Source organism: Helianthus annuus, chromosome 7, assembly GCF_002127325.2.
Source record: "Helianthus annuus cultivar XRQ/B chromosome 7, HanXRQr2.0-SUNRISE, whole genome shotgun sequence".
In the NCBI taxonomy this organism is placed as follows: Eukaryota; Viridiplantae; Streptophyta; class Magnoliopsida; order Asterales; family Asteraceae; genus Helianthus; species Helianthus annuus.
This window is the reverse complement of record NC_035439.2, coordinates 84,407,404-84,425,347: the sequence shown is the minus strand read 5'-3', so window position 1 is coordinate 84,425,347 and position 17,944 is coordinate 84,407,404. Positions and strand designations below refer to the sequence as shown.

At 38.1% G+C, this 17,944-nt stretch overlaps 1 protein-coding gene across 1 annotated transcript; it reads left to right on the top strand.

Annotated features, from left to right (window-relative positions):
- The first annotated feature begins 6,183 nt into the window (after positions 1-6,183).
- On the top strand, positions 6,184-8,874 carry LOC118480206 (protein FAR1-RELATED SEQUENCE 5-like). The gene is made up of 7 exons (XM_035974929.1): positions 6,184-6,296; positions 6,415-6,549; positions 6,635-6,736; positions 6,842-7,631; positions 7,739-7,997; positions 8,110-8,682; positions 8,794-8,874. The coding sequence occupies exons 1-7, from the start codon at positions 6,191-6,193 to the stop codon at positions 8,872-8,874; spliced, it is 2,046 nt and encodes a 681-aa protein (XP_035830822.1). The 5' UTR covers positions 6,184-6,190.
- Positions 8,875-17,944: the final 9,070 nt, after the last annotated feature.

The following is a 17,944-nucleotide window of genomic DNA, read 5'->3' as shown; positions in this document are numbered from 1 at the left end:
CCGAACACACACCCACACACCCACCCATTTTCGAGCTTTGATCTTGCCATTCCAAGTATACACAAGGGTTAAGGATCACGTATAAGGAAGCTCGGTGCACTCGGATTGTGAAGAACCTCACCACATTGCTTTTATCCACGCGATTTCCGACTAGTTTCTTCCCTAGCCTCGAGCTAGTAGTAAGTGACTCTAAACGCCTTCTTGATCTTGTCTAAGGTGGTTAATAAGAGATTTGTCGGTTAATAAGTAAATATTAGTGTAAAACTCTTGGATCTTGTCTTGTGATGATTATTTTGTGTTGATTTATGCTAGTAGTAGTTCGGATCGTCATCTAACCCGGCTAAGTCATGTTCATAGAACATGAACTAGTGTATGTCAAAGTATGAAAAGGATTAGATGATGAACACTACTACATAATAACATGAACTTGTGTAAAAGTAAATTTTCTTGCAAAATGAAGTTCTAAACTAATAGATCTAAAGATCTACAAGTGGTATTTTCGAAAAACCAACTGTAAGACGAAACCATGTTTTAAAACCGGATCTTTCATGAACCAGAGGTGTTTTTGTGAACAAACAAGTGTGTGGACACTTGTGTAACAAAAGTTTTAACAAAGAAATAATTTTCGTAAAAACCGACTAGAAGTTGTGAAACTTCATATTCTTTAAAAATAAAGTTTTTAAGAAATTAAACTTATTTTTAAAGATAACAAGACTTACTAAATGTGCTAGTAAGTTACTACACATTTTTGTAAATATTCAAGTTCATGAAATGGAGAAATTAGTGATTGTTGTTGATGATTATTGTTGATAATTGTTGTTGATGATTATTGTTGATAATTGTTGTTGATGATTGTTGACGATTTAAAAGAAAATAAACACATGTTTTGAAAACATGGGAAACCTCCATTTTTAGGGGAAACTCTGTGAAAATTTTTATAAATTTTGACACTTAGAAAAATATAAGTTTTTGAAGAACTTATTCCCTAAAAATGTATTTAAGAGTATTACCAAGGTTTCCCTAATTTTTGGTGATAAGAAATGAGGATTTCTTCAAGAATAAAAATGGATATAAGTATGGATATTTTTGAGACAAAAATATATATTATTTTATCACCAACTTTTGTGCTAAGTATATATAATATGTGTTATACGTGCTAGCGTATTAAGACTTAAAAATACACTAACTACTCATGAGGAGTATAAACATAAAAATACACATACAATATACAAGACACATAATTCGGGTGCAAAGTGCAAAACACGAGATACTTATATTAATTTGCGAGAAAATAATATAAGTAAGATACTTAGTTAAAAATATAAAATATTTTTAACACAACAATACGAATACAAAAGAGAGTGACTGTACTTGTGCGACGCAAGTCTAGTGACTAACGTTAAGAAAACGCGTATAGGTTACGACGTTAAATAAGCAAACCCGGTGAAGTTTACGACGCAAGGAACGCAAAGTTGTGAGTTCATGCTCCCCCTTTTCTCTTAACTGTTTTCAGTTTTATAACTTCGGGGGTGAAATACATGTTACAAATATTTTTATTTTCAATAAATGGTATGATAATAAAAAGCACACTTGGTGAGAACGAGTACCAAGTGTGTTGTGATATAAGAGTACAAGAAACACGCTTGGTGAGAAACGAGTACTAAGCGTGATGTGATATAAGAAATACGGAAGACGCACTTGGTGAGAACGAGAACCAAGTAGGATGCGTTATGAAAAATGATGCGAGAAATCGTGTCACGAATAGGGTACAGAAGCACCATTAATCAACAATATACCTAGACCGCAGAACAAAAGGTTAGATCTAACGGGTGTCGGGCAGCCACACTCTCGGTGAGGGCGAGAATCGAGTAGTGCTTTTGTGTCTCAGAATATACCAATTAAATGCCTAAGGTTTGGTGACTTCCTATGTCGTGTCACATGTTAATGGCTTTGCAACCCATTAACAATCCTGATACTTACAGGAATACTTTATTTACATAAAATTCATACCATACTAAGACTTGATGAATACTTGAGTACGTGGGTACTCAAGAAAAGCTTGAATTATACTTGAAGTACGTGGGGTACTCAAGAAAATGGGAAATATACTTGAGTACGTGGGGTACTCAAGAAGAATTTGAATCATACATGAGTACGTGGTGTACACATGAAACTGGATTTATATATATGAAAACTCGATTTATTCACAAACTATGTTTTCATACAAAGTATACAAACGTGAAATACAAAACGGCATGAATTCACACCAACATTATGTTGACGTTTTTCCAAAACTCACATGTATTTCAGGTAACTAGGATGGATGTGCGCGTGGTCTTACTTATGCTCGTGGATGTCGCTTTGTTTATCATTAAATAAAGTTGTAACTTTTAAGACAATATGCTATCATGTGTTGTAAACACTTGACTTATGTTTTCGGTAATGTAATGTTTAAAGTTATTTTCGAGCAAATAGTATGTTTACCTTTTGTATGCAATGAGAACCTTTCATGATCACACCTCGTGCTTCCGCTGCAGAAAGGGGTGTGACACAGCGCTCCCTTCAATCCAAACTTGTGTTTATTTATTGAACACGATCTGTGAGTATACTCGATCACTTTTTGCTTAACGCACTTTTGTGTGTTACATATGTTACTTATATCAAATCACATCGACACACAACGCAACTACTTTTATACGCTAACCGCTCTGCATGTTATACGTGTTATTCGATGAATGCTTGTATGTTATGTTTACACAGTGATTGTTGCCTGACACCTTAGCAACGATTGTACTATAGTTTGGACTCAGCACCTGTCGTAGACAGGGGTTGTTAAGGGTATTTCTCATGTGTCATAGTAGTGATATGTGTTGTGCATTCTACAACTCGCAGTTATGTCTGTGCATATTTCATTGTCGATAGCTTACTTGCTTCACATTTCTACGTGTTACATGCTGGTTATGCGTAAACCGCTTTTCGCTACTATTATGCTATCAAACTTGTATGCTCACCTTTACACTATGTGTATTCACCTTATTTTAACATATGTGACAGGTGTTTAGGATGCTCTAAATGGCTGGAGGTCATGGAGTCAAGCTTAGGTGGTCTAGAAACAAACTAAATAAATTTGAGTTGTCGGAACAATATTATTGTCTTTGAGAACTATACCTCACCCCGATGTTTCCGTCATCGGTTAGGGTGTGACAATCTATTGGTGCCACATGTTGTCCCTTTTCTCTGCAAGAGCATCTTCTTGGTCACCAGAAGGTTTCTTCAAGAAGGTTCTAGAACCTTCTAGATGCACTAGTGTGATGTGGACGCCATGTTGGAAAGATGGTGTGATCTCCGTGACATGTGTGCACTGATTTGAGACAATACCTCTTCATTGTTTGTTTGATGAATAGTTTTGAAGTTTATGAATAAAAATTCTGTGTTCCGAATTCAGCTTCATTTAAATCTGAACAAACAAATACAATCCAACTTTGAAACAACGATGACATCAGCAACTCGAATCTAGATTCGATCTACACGTATCAGATCTGAGCTTCTTTATGATTCGCTATATCTCACGGATCTATTATCAACAAAAATTTAACTTCCAATGGATTATAAAAACAATCGTCTTAATAGAATAACACTTTCGATTTTGATTCAGATCAGAAAAACGTCGAACAATTTCGTCTAACCGTGTTATGAACAAAATTCAAACGTTTCAGCCAATTTTTAACCATTAAAACAGTCCTTAATCAATCTGGATGTCCGAAAAAATCAAAATCTCAACCGAAACAAACAGAAATTAGTGTAAAAAGTCTGAAATTTATCAACGATACACCGAAGTTCATCGAAAAGTTCGAATTTTACACCAAAATGATCCAAAACTCGTCTGAACTCACACACGATTATACGTAGAGTTTTCTGAGTTCTCATACCACTTGTAGGATCGTTTTGGTTGACTTGACAACATGTGGTGATTTCTAAGCTTCAAATATATGTGCGGAATCCATAGAAATGAAGTAGAAGAAGCAAGAATTCCATAATTTCTCAATTTGCATTCAATTGGACAACATAATAGTACAATACGATGTTTTGACAAAATGAGAGCACAAGAGTGAAATCCCAAAGTTATGTGCTTATGCGCCCCAAACATCATGTATATAGTCATAGTGCTGCAAATGAACCGAACGAACACGAACGATACCTAGTTCGTGTTCGTTTGTTAAAGAATACATGTGTTCATGAACGGTTCATGAACACTTATCGAACGAGATTTTATGTTCGTGTTCGTTTGTTAAGGAAATAAACTTGTTCATGTTTGTTTGTGTTTGTTTGTTAATGTTAGACAAGGAACGAAAACGAACGTTGATGAATACAATTGGAAATATACAAACACAAACACGCGTTCATGAATAGATCATATAATACACTAACACTTATTAAATATTTTATTTGTTAGGATTTTGTAATATTTAAAAAATATATAAAAAACAAAACACTAATGATATCGAACACAAACGAACACGTTACCGAACGTTCACGAACATAAATGAACGAACGCGACCTTTGTTCATGTTTGTTCATTTAACTAAACGAACGAAATTTCTTGTTCGTGTTCGTTTGTTTAATAAACGAACGAGCACAAACGAACTTCCCGCCAAACGGTTCACAAACTATTCGCCGAACGTTTGGTTTGTTTACAGCCCTATATATAGACATTTGGTTTAGGGCGGATGACCAGTTCGAGTGGTTGACTCATCCGTACGAATGAGTCCTTATCCACAGGATATGACTCATCCGTCCGGATGTGTCTATTATCAATACAAAACTTCCAACCCTATTACATGTTATGCTATACTATAAATTAACTAGACACAATACAAAGATGTAGGAAATAGACATATGTACTAACAATCAATTGTTGTGTTTTTAGCAACACGTCGATATAAATATACTATTAGTTTATATGCAACTCATCAGACCTATCAATTCTATTTATCATTTTTCCTAAATACTAATGTTCTCATATAGTAAACGCCTACTTAAAATATTATTAAGGCCTTACAATATATTATTACATCCAAATAATAAAAAAAGATAACAATTTCTGAAAGTAACGAGTTTTTCCTCAAACTAGTGTTGGTGGATAAAGTATTTACCAAACTAGTGTTGCTAGAAAACTATTTACTAAAATGGTGTTTTCTTAAATATTTAATTGTTTCTCACTCCTTATCTTATTGGATGACTCTCAATTGATTAAAATTTATTAAATAATTATTAATTATTATTTAGTGATTATTTAATTATGGTAGTGGTTCTTTAAACCTATATTTTTATTAATTTTAAAATAAGCTTATATTTTTATATAATCTACCGTGAAAAAAATATTTATTCTAAAAATCATCATGTTATTTGTGATTCTAATTACTTAAGTAATACCCTATGAAATTTATATTAAAAAATAAAATTTTACTCAAATATACATACAGTTTATTTTATATTTCTCTTTTTTACATTAATAACAAAATATAGACTAATTGCATCAGTTAAAACTAATTGAAATCGAACAAACTAACCGATCGAAATGTTATTCGGGTACTACGGATTTAGTATACTGGATATCGGGTTTCACATAATTAGATATCGGGTAATCCGAAGTTCATTGCTTCGGAAATAGAGTAGGCAAATACAAGTCATAACGAAAATACTTTATATGAAATATTAATTGCAGCAACTTGATGAACATTCACTATTACATACTTCAAATGCTAATTTTTTTTCTTATTTTGCTAAATGTTTTTTTTTTAATTTTAATGATTTATATAGATTTATTTGAGTTTGTATATATATATATATATATATCTATATATATATATACATATAGGATATATAGGATAATGCTTAGCAAGAAACCCCATTTTCTTAGAAAACTTAGCAAACTATAATTGTGGCCATCATTTAGCCACATAGCCCTCCCACACTTCCTGTTACTTTTTGCTTCAAGGTTATATTTGTAATTTAGGCAAGTCAAGATATTTTTCCCCATTTGAATTGACATGATCATTTAATGCACATCAACTCATTTGTACAATTTACCCACCCCCATATTTCTTTTACAATTTCTCATTTTATATATTCTTCAACAGAAGTACCATAGTTATCTTCTACTCCCCTGTTCATTTCTCCATTAATATCCATGGAGACAAATCCACCAACCTCAGAATTAATGTCGCCGGTCCATAGTTTCCCCAACCGGTTCTTTTGCAGCGACTTCCAAAATGATGAGGAATTTAATGCTCCAGGTTTGTCCATTTATGTAACTTAACTGTTCTCGAAGTTCTGTTTTTTTGTCTTTTACAACTTTTTAATCTAATAATCCAAACTATACTGCATGGCCATGTTCACTTGTTCCATTCGAAGCTTCTGTATACACTTATATGCCTGTTGATTGTTCTCGATCATCTGAAGCCCCTGTTAGATCCCCGGATGTTGTGATCTCCAACAATTTCATGAACAGCGCTTTTAATGATGACCAGGTTATGGATAATGAAGAAGGTTTGTTTTTTCTATACACTGGTTTTGTTTTTTTCTTCCCCAGATATGGCATTGTTCAAACATATTCCATAATGTTCACATGTAGCATCCCAAGATTCCCATATGCAGATCATGACTGGTGTTGTTTCTGTATCATCTCATGGTCCTTCTATGTTTGCTGAATCATCACGCGACCAGTTAGACGGTTGTATATATTACATGGGAGCCCACTTTATTCTCATATCACAGATTTCTAACCTTTTTGTCATGCCATGTATAGCAGATTCCTAACCTTTATCGTTTTATGATGCAGGGCCATCGAATCCATACTTTGTTTTTGATACCCTTCAGGGAACCCGTTACTGGATTCCTAACGTCGCTGATAAGTTCATACCAGTGTGTGGGAAATCTTATCCAACTTTTGCGGATGTTCTTTCCATGTATGAACTTTATGCGTTTGAAGCAGGTTTTTCTGTAAAAAAAGGGCAAACTAAAGTCTGGAATGGAATTCCCACACACAAGTATCTTCGATGCTCAAAATATGGAAAACCACAACCCAAGAGGACTTTTGACACCCTAGATGAATCTTCTGTTAAGCACCGGAGGACCAACTTCACATGGTGTGACTGTAAGGCAAGCATACTAGTCTCAATCTCGAATGATTCATACACAGTTCTGAGTTTCAATGATATTCATAATCATGAACTTGTTGAGAGTTACAACCGTGATCTTAGCAAGATATCACGGAAGCTGTCATTCTACACCAAACAATTCATTCACAATATGAGTCTAAACCGTATCGGACCCATGAGAGCTTATAGATGTCTTGTAACTTTAAAAGGAGGGCATCACAATGTCAATGGGACTCCGGTGGATTCTAAAAACTTTAGCCACCAGTTGCGAATTTTTATTGGTGAACGCGACGCACAAGTTTTCCTTGAACGCCTGCGTGAGCGCTTTGACAACCTACCCAACTTCTATTTTGATTACACTGTATCAAATGGAAAGTTGTCTTATGTATTCTGGGCTGATGAGATTTCAAAGCTAAACTACAAAGCTTTTGGCGATGTCCTCGCGTTTGACGCAACTTACAGCACTAACAGGTTAGTTCCCCCCCATTAACATGTGTTAGGCCTGATCCCCAAGTATACAACCCTAACCCAAAAAAGTTTTACATTTTGTTAACATCAAATCAATTTTTTATTCATAGGTACAAGATGGTTTTTGTGCCATTCACGGGTGTGGATCATCATTTCCAATGTGTTACATTTGGGGCGGGTTTGATATCAACCGAGTCCATTGAATCCTATGTGTGGTTGCTTAAGGCTTTTTTGAAGGCACACGATACTCAACCAACTCTCGTGCTGAGTGATCAAGACCCATCCATGCTACAAGCTATTCCTATGGTCTTTACCGAATCACGACACCGTCTATGCATGTGGCATATAATGAAAAAACTACCCTCCAAGGTTAGCTTAATTTGTTAGCCCTTAACATGTGTTATTCAACATAACAGAATTTTTATATGTATTTTCAAACTGTTTTAATCTAACACGTGTTAGTAACTATTCACTTTTTCAGATCTCTGCGGACGTTCTCGATAACACTGATCTTCGGTCCTGCTTTCACCGGTTGGTTTGGAATGTTTATATCAAACCTGAAACGTTTGAGTCCCGCTGGAATGACCTCCTACAAACATTTGGACTTCAAGACCACAGCTGGTTGAACGACATGTACAACATCAAACATCTTTGGGTACCAGCGTACTTCAGGGAACTGCCCATGTGTTGCTTAATGAAGACCACTTCACGTTGCGAAAGCTCTAACGCTGCCTTCAAGGTCAACTCAACAAGCGCAAACACCCTTGTACAATTTATGATGTGCTTTGAAAATAGGGTAGACAGCCAACGATATCGGCAACGTGTATCGGAGTACAAAACCTCATCCATGATGTTCACTGGCAATACTGATTTAGCGATAGAACAGCACGCGTTCGCCATTTACACAAACGCTGTTTTCGCGCAAGTTCAAAAAGAGATAATTAAAGGGAAGTTTTTATGCTACATCACAAACCAAACCGAGTCCAGCGATTCCAGTCTTTTGATAGACGTCACTCATTTGGATAAAAGGAACAACATCACAAATGTCTATCAGGTAACACATGTTAGGCAATTTCATTATTACCCATCCTCTAACATATGTTAGATCTAAAGGGCTTTTTTTTTGCTGACTATGTTCAAAACAAGTATACGTATAACACTGTAGACCAATCCGCCAGTTGCTCATGCAGGAATTTCACACGTATCGGATATCTGTGTCGCCATGTCTTTTGCGTCTATCGATTGAAAAATGTTGAAAGGATTCCACCCCAATACATAAACGATAGGTAGCGTCGAGATGCCCTCCCTAAACAGGTTTTTTTAATTTCCAGCCGATACGGAGTCAACCCACACGCACCGTCCGTTATGCGGAATGAAATCCTCGACCTCGTTACTGAATGCGTTGATGTGGCCAGAACCGATGAGGATTCGTTGGCAAAATTGGTTGACCAACTCAGGGATTTCAAGATCAATGTGCTTTCCAAGCAACCATTGTCTACAATTCAAAATGAATCAAACGATTGTGAAATGGAAGAAATAGTTGGGCAGCCAATCAACATTCCAGTCGAAGTTGCTAATCCAGAAGTTGCACGCAATAAAGGATGTGGTACTCATACTCGCATTTCTGGGCCCGGTGAGAAGGCAAAGGCAAAACCACCCAAACGTCCAAAGCAGCTTCGTTTATGCAAGCGTTGTGGTCTGTCCGTCGACGACCACGACTCACGCAACTGCGTTAAGGTGGCTTCAATGAAAGCAGCAAAGGCAGCTGCTGAACAACAAAGGCAGACCGCCACTGGTGCCTCACCCTCTGATTAAAATCTTTATTGTCGTTTTCTAGTACTATGTAATGGGAGACTCTCTTCATTTTGGCCTTCTTACACACATGTAACAGTCTTTTGACATCCTCCTGCTCTTCTCTGTTACGTGTGTAAGAAGGTGGAACTATTTTGATCCCATTTATCATAAATAGGATTGTAAGAAACTCTATGGCCTTGGCCACTTTTGTGTTTGTAGCCCTACTTTTTTGTGGACCTCTGTTTGCTATTAATGGGCTTATCTTAATATTATTTGCATTGATGATTGTGTTTTTTGTTTTTTTCCATGGCATAAAAATAGATGCTTAACACATGTTAGCCCCCATAATTGTTGGTTCTTTTAACTTGAAAGGATCAAAACAATCTGTGTTAACCACACCAACAGCTTATATATTAAACCACATCAGGTTATAGAATTAAACTTCACGTCTAGGCAACTTAACCACACATTCTACCAATAGGTTACACCCCCGCGTCTAAAACAATTGATCGACTACCGAGAAATGACATCAACCGATTGCCAAAAAAAAAACATAATAAAATACCAACAAAACGACATTGGTATGTCGTTTTGTTAAAACATAGGGTCATCAGGTTAACACATCTTCAACCACTTTCAACATACTAACTACCCCTTATTATACTCCATCTCTAACAAGCTTTTCATCATGGTGTGCCAAATTCCTCATCATGAAAGTACAGAGGAGATGGGCTGCGCTCACTCTCCCATGGGTCATGGTAACACCAGGACTAGATTGTTTCGGGTGAGTATGGACACAACGGGCAACCACATAATTCATGGTCTGGATCCGTCAGCAACCTAACCAACTCATCTGGTAGCCCCTTCAACTTTTCAGCTTCTGGAACAACGTGTTCCCTACGGCGTGACCTTTCTTGCGACACACCAGCTACATCAGCTACATTTTTGGTTCCGCTATCTGAAGCATCGTCACCAGAACCTACTCCAGTTTTCCCGTCTTCTCGCTTCTTGTGAGACACTTTTCTTTCGTAGCACACCCCGTACCGGCCCTCACATGTTTCCTTCCCCTTTTGCTTCCGCTTCTCCATGCCTGGTTGGGTAGCCGTGACCTTACCTTTACAAGGGTCCATCACATTACAACACTTTTGAACCGCTAACAGTTTATGGTTTACTGAACTGGTGAAGTATTACAGAATATGACTTTGGTTCTTCATTACACTACTTATAGAGGTTTTCCCTGGGTACATTTAATATAGGTCTTTGTGACTTGACTTTGATGTGACCATAAGGGGCCCTTTTCTAATAAAGTTGTTTTATAGACCCCAACCCCTATGTTTGTAGACTTCTGCCACCTACTTTCCCCAATTTCCAATATTCCAACTACATTTTTAGAAATAGTGGTCCCCTTGGAAACAGGAAGCAGCATTTTCTCATATTCTATAATGTTACACGTACCATTATATAATTTAAAACAACCTCATCTAAAACATTATCAACTACATCCATCAACTACATTAATAATATTCTAACACATCCAACAACACATCAATATTCTTTAGAGTATACAATTACCAAGTTACTAAACATCAGATTTCATATAGATAGTCTATCCCCAAAAAGACATCGTGACGATGCCATACCCAACAAAACACCAACCCCGCAATAAGTTTAAAGCAACATCCCCAAATCAAAGTACATTACATATCCAAAAACAAAGCTGGCGCATTTAAAGCCCACTGGTGATACAGTAACTACCATTTCACCCCCCTAACACGTGTTAGTCTATTCGGCAATCCTGCTTGATTTTTGGCAGCAGCACATTCACCTCCGAACATAAGATGTGCGCAGCATACCTCTTTCTCAACTTTCGCACCTCCGCCATCTTCCTCGCCCCACTCATGCTGAACCCACAGTTAAAACTTTTGTTTTTCCCCATGTAGCACTCCATGTGTCGCATCAAGAAGACCCCACAATCAGTTGTGTTTGCGGTGGTCGCCCAAGGAACCGGCATACGCTGGATGTTGCAGTAGTCTATGTCATCGGCTCGCAGATTCCCAACCTCCCGAAGGTATTGCACAAACATATCTTTCTGCATACACATATACAAGCCATGCTCAATAAAAAAACAGATCCTCAATATTATCACACTTATTGTTCAACAATGGTCAGTTTAATAACTTACGATCTTATACGCTGAGTCCTTGTGGAGGTAGTAGACACTATCTTCTATCAACTGACCTTGGCGGGCTTTGTCATTATCAACGACATAAATTCCGGGGTCGCGTAACTCAAACACTAGCAAGTAAAAGTGTTTGTGCTCCAATATCGGGAATAAAACAATGTCGTGATTTCGAAAGTCAGGAACATTTTCACCGCTGTTAACCGCACCTTTTATTCCAAGCCGAAACTTGTGCATCCGCGCCTCGACGCCACCTTCCTCAGTTGTTAGCATCCACGGAAACTTTAAACACAACAGAGAAATTAATTAGGTCAAAAACTCGCCACACTGTAATCTCTATATACATGACACTCACCACAACTTTAGTACCAAAGAATTGCCTATTGTAAGCCTCCCGTGATTTCCGTTTCTCTTGGAAGTTTAGCACCTTCGCCCAACAGTCGATAATACCATCTGACACCTCATTGCCAACGTTTAAACTCTTGAACATAGCCCGAGATGCTTCTACATGGGTAGGGCTTCTAAACAGCAACTCCCTGGTTTCAGATGTACAAATTATAAATTAAATTGCATACTTTAACACATGTTATTTTTTATTTAACTAATTTATGCTACGGTGACCCCCCTACTTACACAGCCATGTGTTTCGGACTATCTACATTAACAACCGACGACGAACCCTATTCCCTCCTGCCGAAAAAATCAAAATATAACCAATTAACTAGTGTGGAACTTGGTTCATGGTTTACACTATTATTATACAACAATAAACCACGTTGCAGTTCTACTTACACGTTTGCCTCCATTGCCCGCTTCCTACGAGAATGTCCATTTAAAAAGTGCATTGGGCTTTCATCAGCGTATATGTACTCCCACAGATTTGCCTCCTTCTTAGTTATTGGCTGACCCATGTCAACAGACCTTATATAGTAAGGTGATCTGTTTGGTTCCGCTGCCACTTTCTCTCGAAAAGGGAGCTTCCTTTTTTGGGCCCCCAACTCAGCCAACATACGCACACGGTTTGCAAGCGGCATATTGTCCTCCACCTCATTCATATCACCCCCATAAAATTCCAGACCAGTTTGCCCTTTGTGGATTGCAATTGCCGGGTCATAGGAGCTAACTGGTTCTACCATTATAACCATACTCAAGTCTGTGGCAGCCTCCATATCGCCTAAAAACATATAAAATAAATAACTCATGTAACGCGGTAACGAATATAACACTTTTCACAGTAAATGAATGTATTTCAGCTCATCGGAACGCTCCAGCACTGTTTCTGTACCAGCCATCTCATCCACCTTCCCACTAGTGCAACCTGCACGTTTGATGCAAATATGTATATTATAGATGACTCCTACTAACCCACAAGGTGCTGATTTTGTTTAATGCTCTATCGTACCGATTTTCTGTGACACGTCCAATTCACCCCCAATTTGTGTCATTCCAAGACTCCAATTAGGGCCATCTAAAGTACATTCATCAAAAAATGTATCGCCTTTGCACACTGTTTATATGATTAACACATGTTAGCTCTCTAAATGATACAGGTAGGGAAGCAGTTAACACATGTTAGACATTGAAAATCTTTACCGTTCTTTTCCGGCTGCCACACCTCTTCAGCCGCTTTCCCTTTACCATCGACATCCTGAGCCTTATTGAAAGCTGCGCCTGCGACAGAGTCTACCACCGCGCTAATGCATTTTTGAATATTTACATCAGTTGAATGCAGCCCATCATGCTCAATATTACCTTTTTCAGCTGCATAAAACATTCTTATCACATCTCATGCACAACTTAGTACCAGAAGCTGCATAAATAATTACCGTTAAAATCACGGTCACACTCATCAACAGCCCCCTTGTCTTTGCCATCTAGAACCACATGTTCGTCCTTATCATTGACAGCACGTTCCACAGATGCAAACACGACGCCACCACTTTCTTCTTTACTTCCATCAGTTGCAGCCCCAACTTCATTCTCAATCTTACTATCTGAAGTTGCATAAACAATTTCGAGTAAATTAGACATGGCTAAACATCGCTAAACAAATAAAATGGTTTCCGAAGATTACCTTCATTCTCATCCCCTTCAACCTGTTCCCTATCCTTAACCTCCATCTCGACCATTTTGGCTACCTCTTGATCACAGATAAACCGTGCTTCGTAAATCTCATCCTTTTTGGCGTCATTCGCTTCTAGATCGGTGTTCTGGTGATCATTGTCATTCGCAGCCACTTTATTGTCTGTATCCACTCTATATTCATCTTTACTAACAAACTGCATGTCCGAACCACGGTCATCTATCAAAACAAGATGACACATTTTAAAACGAATAAAGTAATACAGCACACTTTTAAAATCAGACATTCTGAAAGGGTACGGGAACTACCACGTGCACCATGCACTTCTGCTGCTTTAATACGCAGTATTGCACGCATTAAACCAAGCGGCTTATGCACTTCTTCAACATCACTTTTATCCACGCTTCCTGCTCCTTTATTATCTTCGGCCACACCCATACTACAGTCACCTCCACTTGAATTACCAGCATCATGAACAACCTTATCACCTTGGACGCCTTGATTTGTTTCTTCCCCAACTTCACTGCACCCCAGTTCTCTCTCTTCCTGTTGCTTCTCTGTCTTGTTGAACCCTATAACATCACATTAATAATAAATGGGTTTCAGACACGTACGCATATTAGAGGGTAATAAATTTTAATGAGCAACAAACAACGCGTCACCGTCAACGTGTCTGAAACATCTAAATGTACGATGAAACTGGTAACACATGTTACAGTTTACCTGATTCGTTGCCATCATCCGTTTTTCCCCCTCAATCTTTATTTTTGTCTTCCTGCAATTTGGGGTCGCAAAGCCTGCTTCCATTTCAGGAGCTTCCTTTAACTTCCTCGGACGGGGAGATCTCCTTACCCGCAACGACATACCACCTTCTTCCAGCGCTCCGGCACACTCAGCTCCATCACCAACTACGCTTGATTCCCCCGCAACATCAGCTGCAACCACAATAAAATATTAAACTTTACGATCGTTATCACATTAACATGTGTTACACTACACATTTCATTCCATAACCTATAGTACAGGGACATAAACTCTTTTCGTGCTATAAACGTACTCTTAAAATGGTAATACATGTAACAATTTACCTGTTTCTTTACCACCATCCGTGTCTTGTCCACCAAACTTCATATTTGTCTTTCGTCTTTTTGGGGTCACAAACCCTTCTTCTATCTCACTAACATGCTTTAACTTCCCGAGTCTAGCAGATCTCCTCACCTGACCCGACTTTACACCATCTTCCATCTTTTCAGCATAGTCTTTTCCACCATCATCTACGATTGATTGGCCCGCAACATCAGCTGCAACCCCAAAAACATATGTCAGTCAATACAGGTTGCCACACCGTAAAAAGTGTTACAGTGATCACTTTAAGAATGATAACCAACACAACAGGTATCACATTAACACGTGTTTCTATGTTCATTTCAGAAACATTATCAACACACCTTCTGGGGCATCAAAGTCTATTGCTGAAGATCCTACTTCTTTCAATCTACTTTTACTGATTTTTTTGTTTTGCCGAATAAGTGACTTCCGGTACAAGCTAGCTATTGGCGACCCATCCGAAAAATCGTCATCCACGCCATCCCCTACGAAATCGTTTGCACATCGATAAATGGATTCCAAATTATTAAACTAAATAACACAAAGAATAACAGTTACTAACCAGCGTTCTCTCCCTCGTTGATGTGAATTCTTTGATCATTTTTCAAATCTTCCAACACCGAATTGATCTTGTGCGATGCTAAATCTACCGCTTCATCGTGATCCTCACTTTCACTAACTTTCTTCTCAAACATACTTTCGAACGTTTCCTTCAACGTTTGTACTTCCTCGTCTTCATGGCTCTCCACCAACAGAGATTCTAACATACCCTCTATTTTGACTTTGTTCTTCTTTGTCACATTTATTAACTGTCGTACCATCGTCAACCTCTCCTGTTGAAAATAGTTTTTCAACATTTTGATACCAAGATTATATACTAATTGTAAAAAACACATGTTAGAGTATATAACTTTACCTCTTTACTTGCCCAGTGTTCCACGTTATAGTTTCTGGGACGTGTTAATCCTTTAAACCGCCCTAGTCCAAACCCACCAGCAAGTATTTCAAGCCTTTCTCTCTCTCGCAATCTTTTCAAGTTCCAAAAAGCTAAAGGACACACCGCCTTGTCTACCTCCATCCCCGTGCACTCAATGCTATCAACGTACAACAACTACAAGAAACAACGATCCGTTCAGCCTGGAAAAATCAAATATTCTAACACATGTTAATTATCTAAAATAATTAAAAGTACACTTACCATCAGAATCGTGAGAGGTCCGACGAAGAAACTTTGTGGGTCAAGCCGATTCCAGGTATCTTTGCAAGTTCTCAGCTTATCTACAACCAGGTCACACCAATCTATTGTTGCAAAGTCCATTTCGTCATCCAGATGCTCTAAGATTTCTTCCCGTAAACAACTTTGTTTATGACAATCAACCAGCACTGCCACAAAACACATTACAAAATCCATCCTGAAATCAAAACTGTCTTCGCCATCGGACTCATCTATCATTTTCACCATCTGTGTTGGAGGCACCATTACACCCGGGTATCTCGCCCTCCAATCCACAATGGCATCAATCAGCATCGGCAGCTTATCAATCGAACTAATCTTTTGTCCACCAGTCGGAATCCCTAATAACTTATGTATCACTTTCCTGTTCACCTTGATATCACCAGCAGGCGTACATATCACCATCTTATCGGGATTAAAGTTGTCCACAACAAAATAACCTAACTTAGCCGGCAAACCATCAACGCTGAAAGTAAGCAAACGACCAAAGCCCATTTGCCTGACTGCGTCACGTTGTTGTTCTGTCAATGCCCGTACACACTTATAAAACTGCAGTGGTGCAGATCTTGTCCTTATACCCGGAAATTCATCCTTCTTTGCTCGCTTACGGGCTTTCTGAACCTTTTCAGGTTTGTTACCAACTACCTTTCGCTTCCCTGCTTCACCTTTCACATTGTCCCCTGAACCCTTCTTCTTTTTGGTCCTTAACATCCTACCCTTCGATGTAGCCGTCACTTTTGGCCTACTTACTTAAATAACATTTTATACGAAACCACAGGAACCCAAAAAATTAGTCTACTTTACAACCACCTATGACAACATCTTTCTAACACAAACGGTAACATTGATTAGCTACGTTAAAACATGTAACAATTTTTCATTTCTAACATCCAAAAATTTGAAGTGCTTAAAAATTAACTAACCACGGTTTCTTCGCATTACATTGCCAGAATTATCATCGGCGCTGTTCTTTTCCCCTGCCAATTATCACATGTTAGCGAATTTTCAAGGTCATGCCCAATTAACACATGTTAATCAAAGCCAACAATATTTAACTAACCACGTTTTCTTTTATTTCCACACCCAGAACTGTCCCCGGCAATGCTTTTCTTCCCTACAGTTTCAAACATGTTACTCAGATTTAACTGGATACGCAAATAGCCACTATTTGTAACAAAAGGAACTTACCATTGTGATTTTTGTTATGTCCCCGTTTGCTTTCCACACAACCTTCATTTAGCACCAATAGATTCGTAACGAAAACGATTAGTCCAACAAGAAATTATACAAATTATAAACAATATTACTGGTTAACCGTTACCTGATTTCCATCTTTTCCCATGGCTTGGTGACACACTATCGGGTTCATCATACACTGCAACGCAGCCAACAAATTTCTGTTATGCACAATTTCTTATCCAACACACTATCCATATATAGATCACCTTGAACTATTTTAAAGGTTCATAGACATAACAATTCTAACCTAACTCCCGTTGGGTCGGACCAAAGTCAGATTGTTGTTTGGAAGGTCCTTGCTTGGGTGAGTCGGATATAATCACAACACTACGGCTCTCAGATCTTTCTTGCCCTAATCTGTGTTTCGAAGTCCTACATATATAAAAGACAACAAACTCAGCTGCCATTTTCCGATAAATCGGTTGAACAAAACCTCCTTTTACATGAACGATTACAACAACTAACCTTTTAATTGAACTCTTAATCCTCCTTAATCGTTTGAGCTTCACCGACGACGACAAGATTATGAAGGACTTCCTCATTCTCCAAGATCGACACTATCGGCTACTGTGTTAGGGTTCCGGAAGTAGGTTTTCAATGTTTGTTTTTTGACGAGAGAGAAACAAGAACAGGGGAGTAATGAGTATAATGGGTTGAACATAAAGAAGAAAAAAATTTGA

Excerpts from the sequence above, each read along its gene's own strand:
- LOC118480206 (XM_035974929.1), top strand. The coding sequence starts at position 6,191 with ATGGAGACAAATCCACCAACCTCAGAATTAATGTCGCCGGTCCATAGT. Across the intron at positions 6,737-6,841 it reads ACGCGACCAGTTAGACGGTT|GGCCATCGAATCCATACTTT; the intron begins GTATATATTACA and ends TTTATGATGCAG. Across the intron at positions 8,683-8,793 it reads ACATCACAAATGTCTATCAG|ACCAATCCGCCAGTTGCTCA; the intron begins GTAACACATGTT and ends ATAACACTGTAG.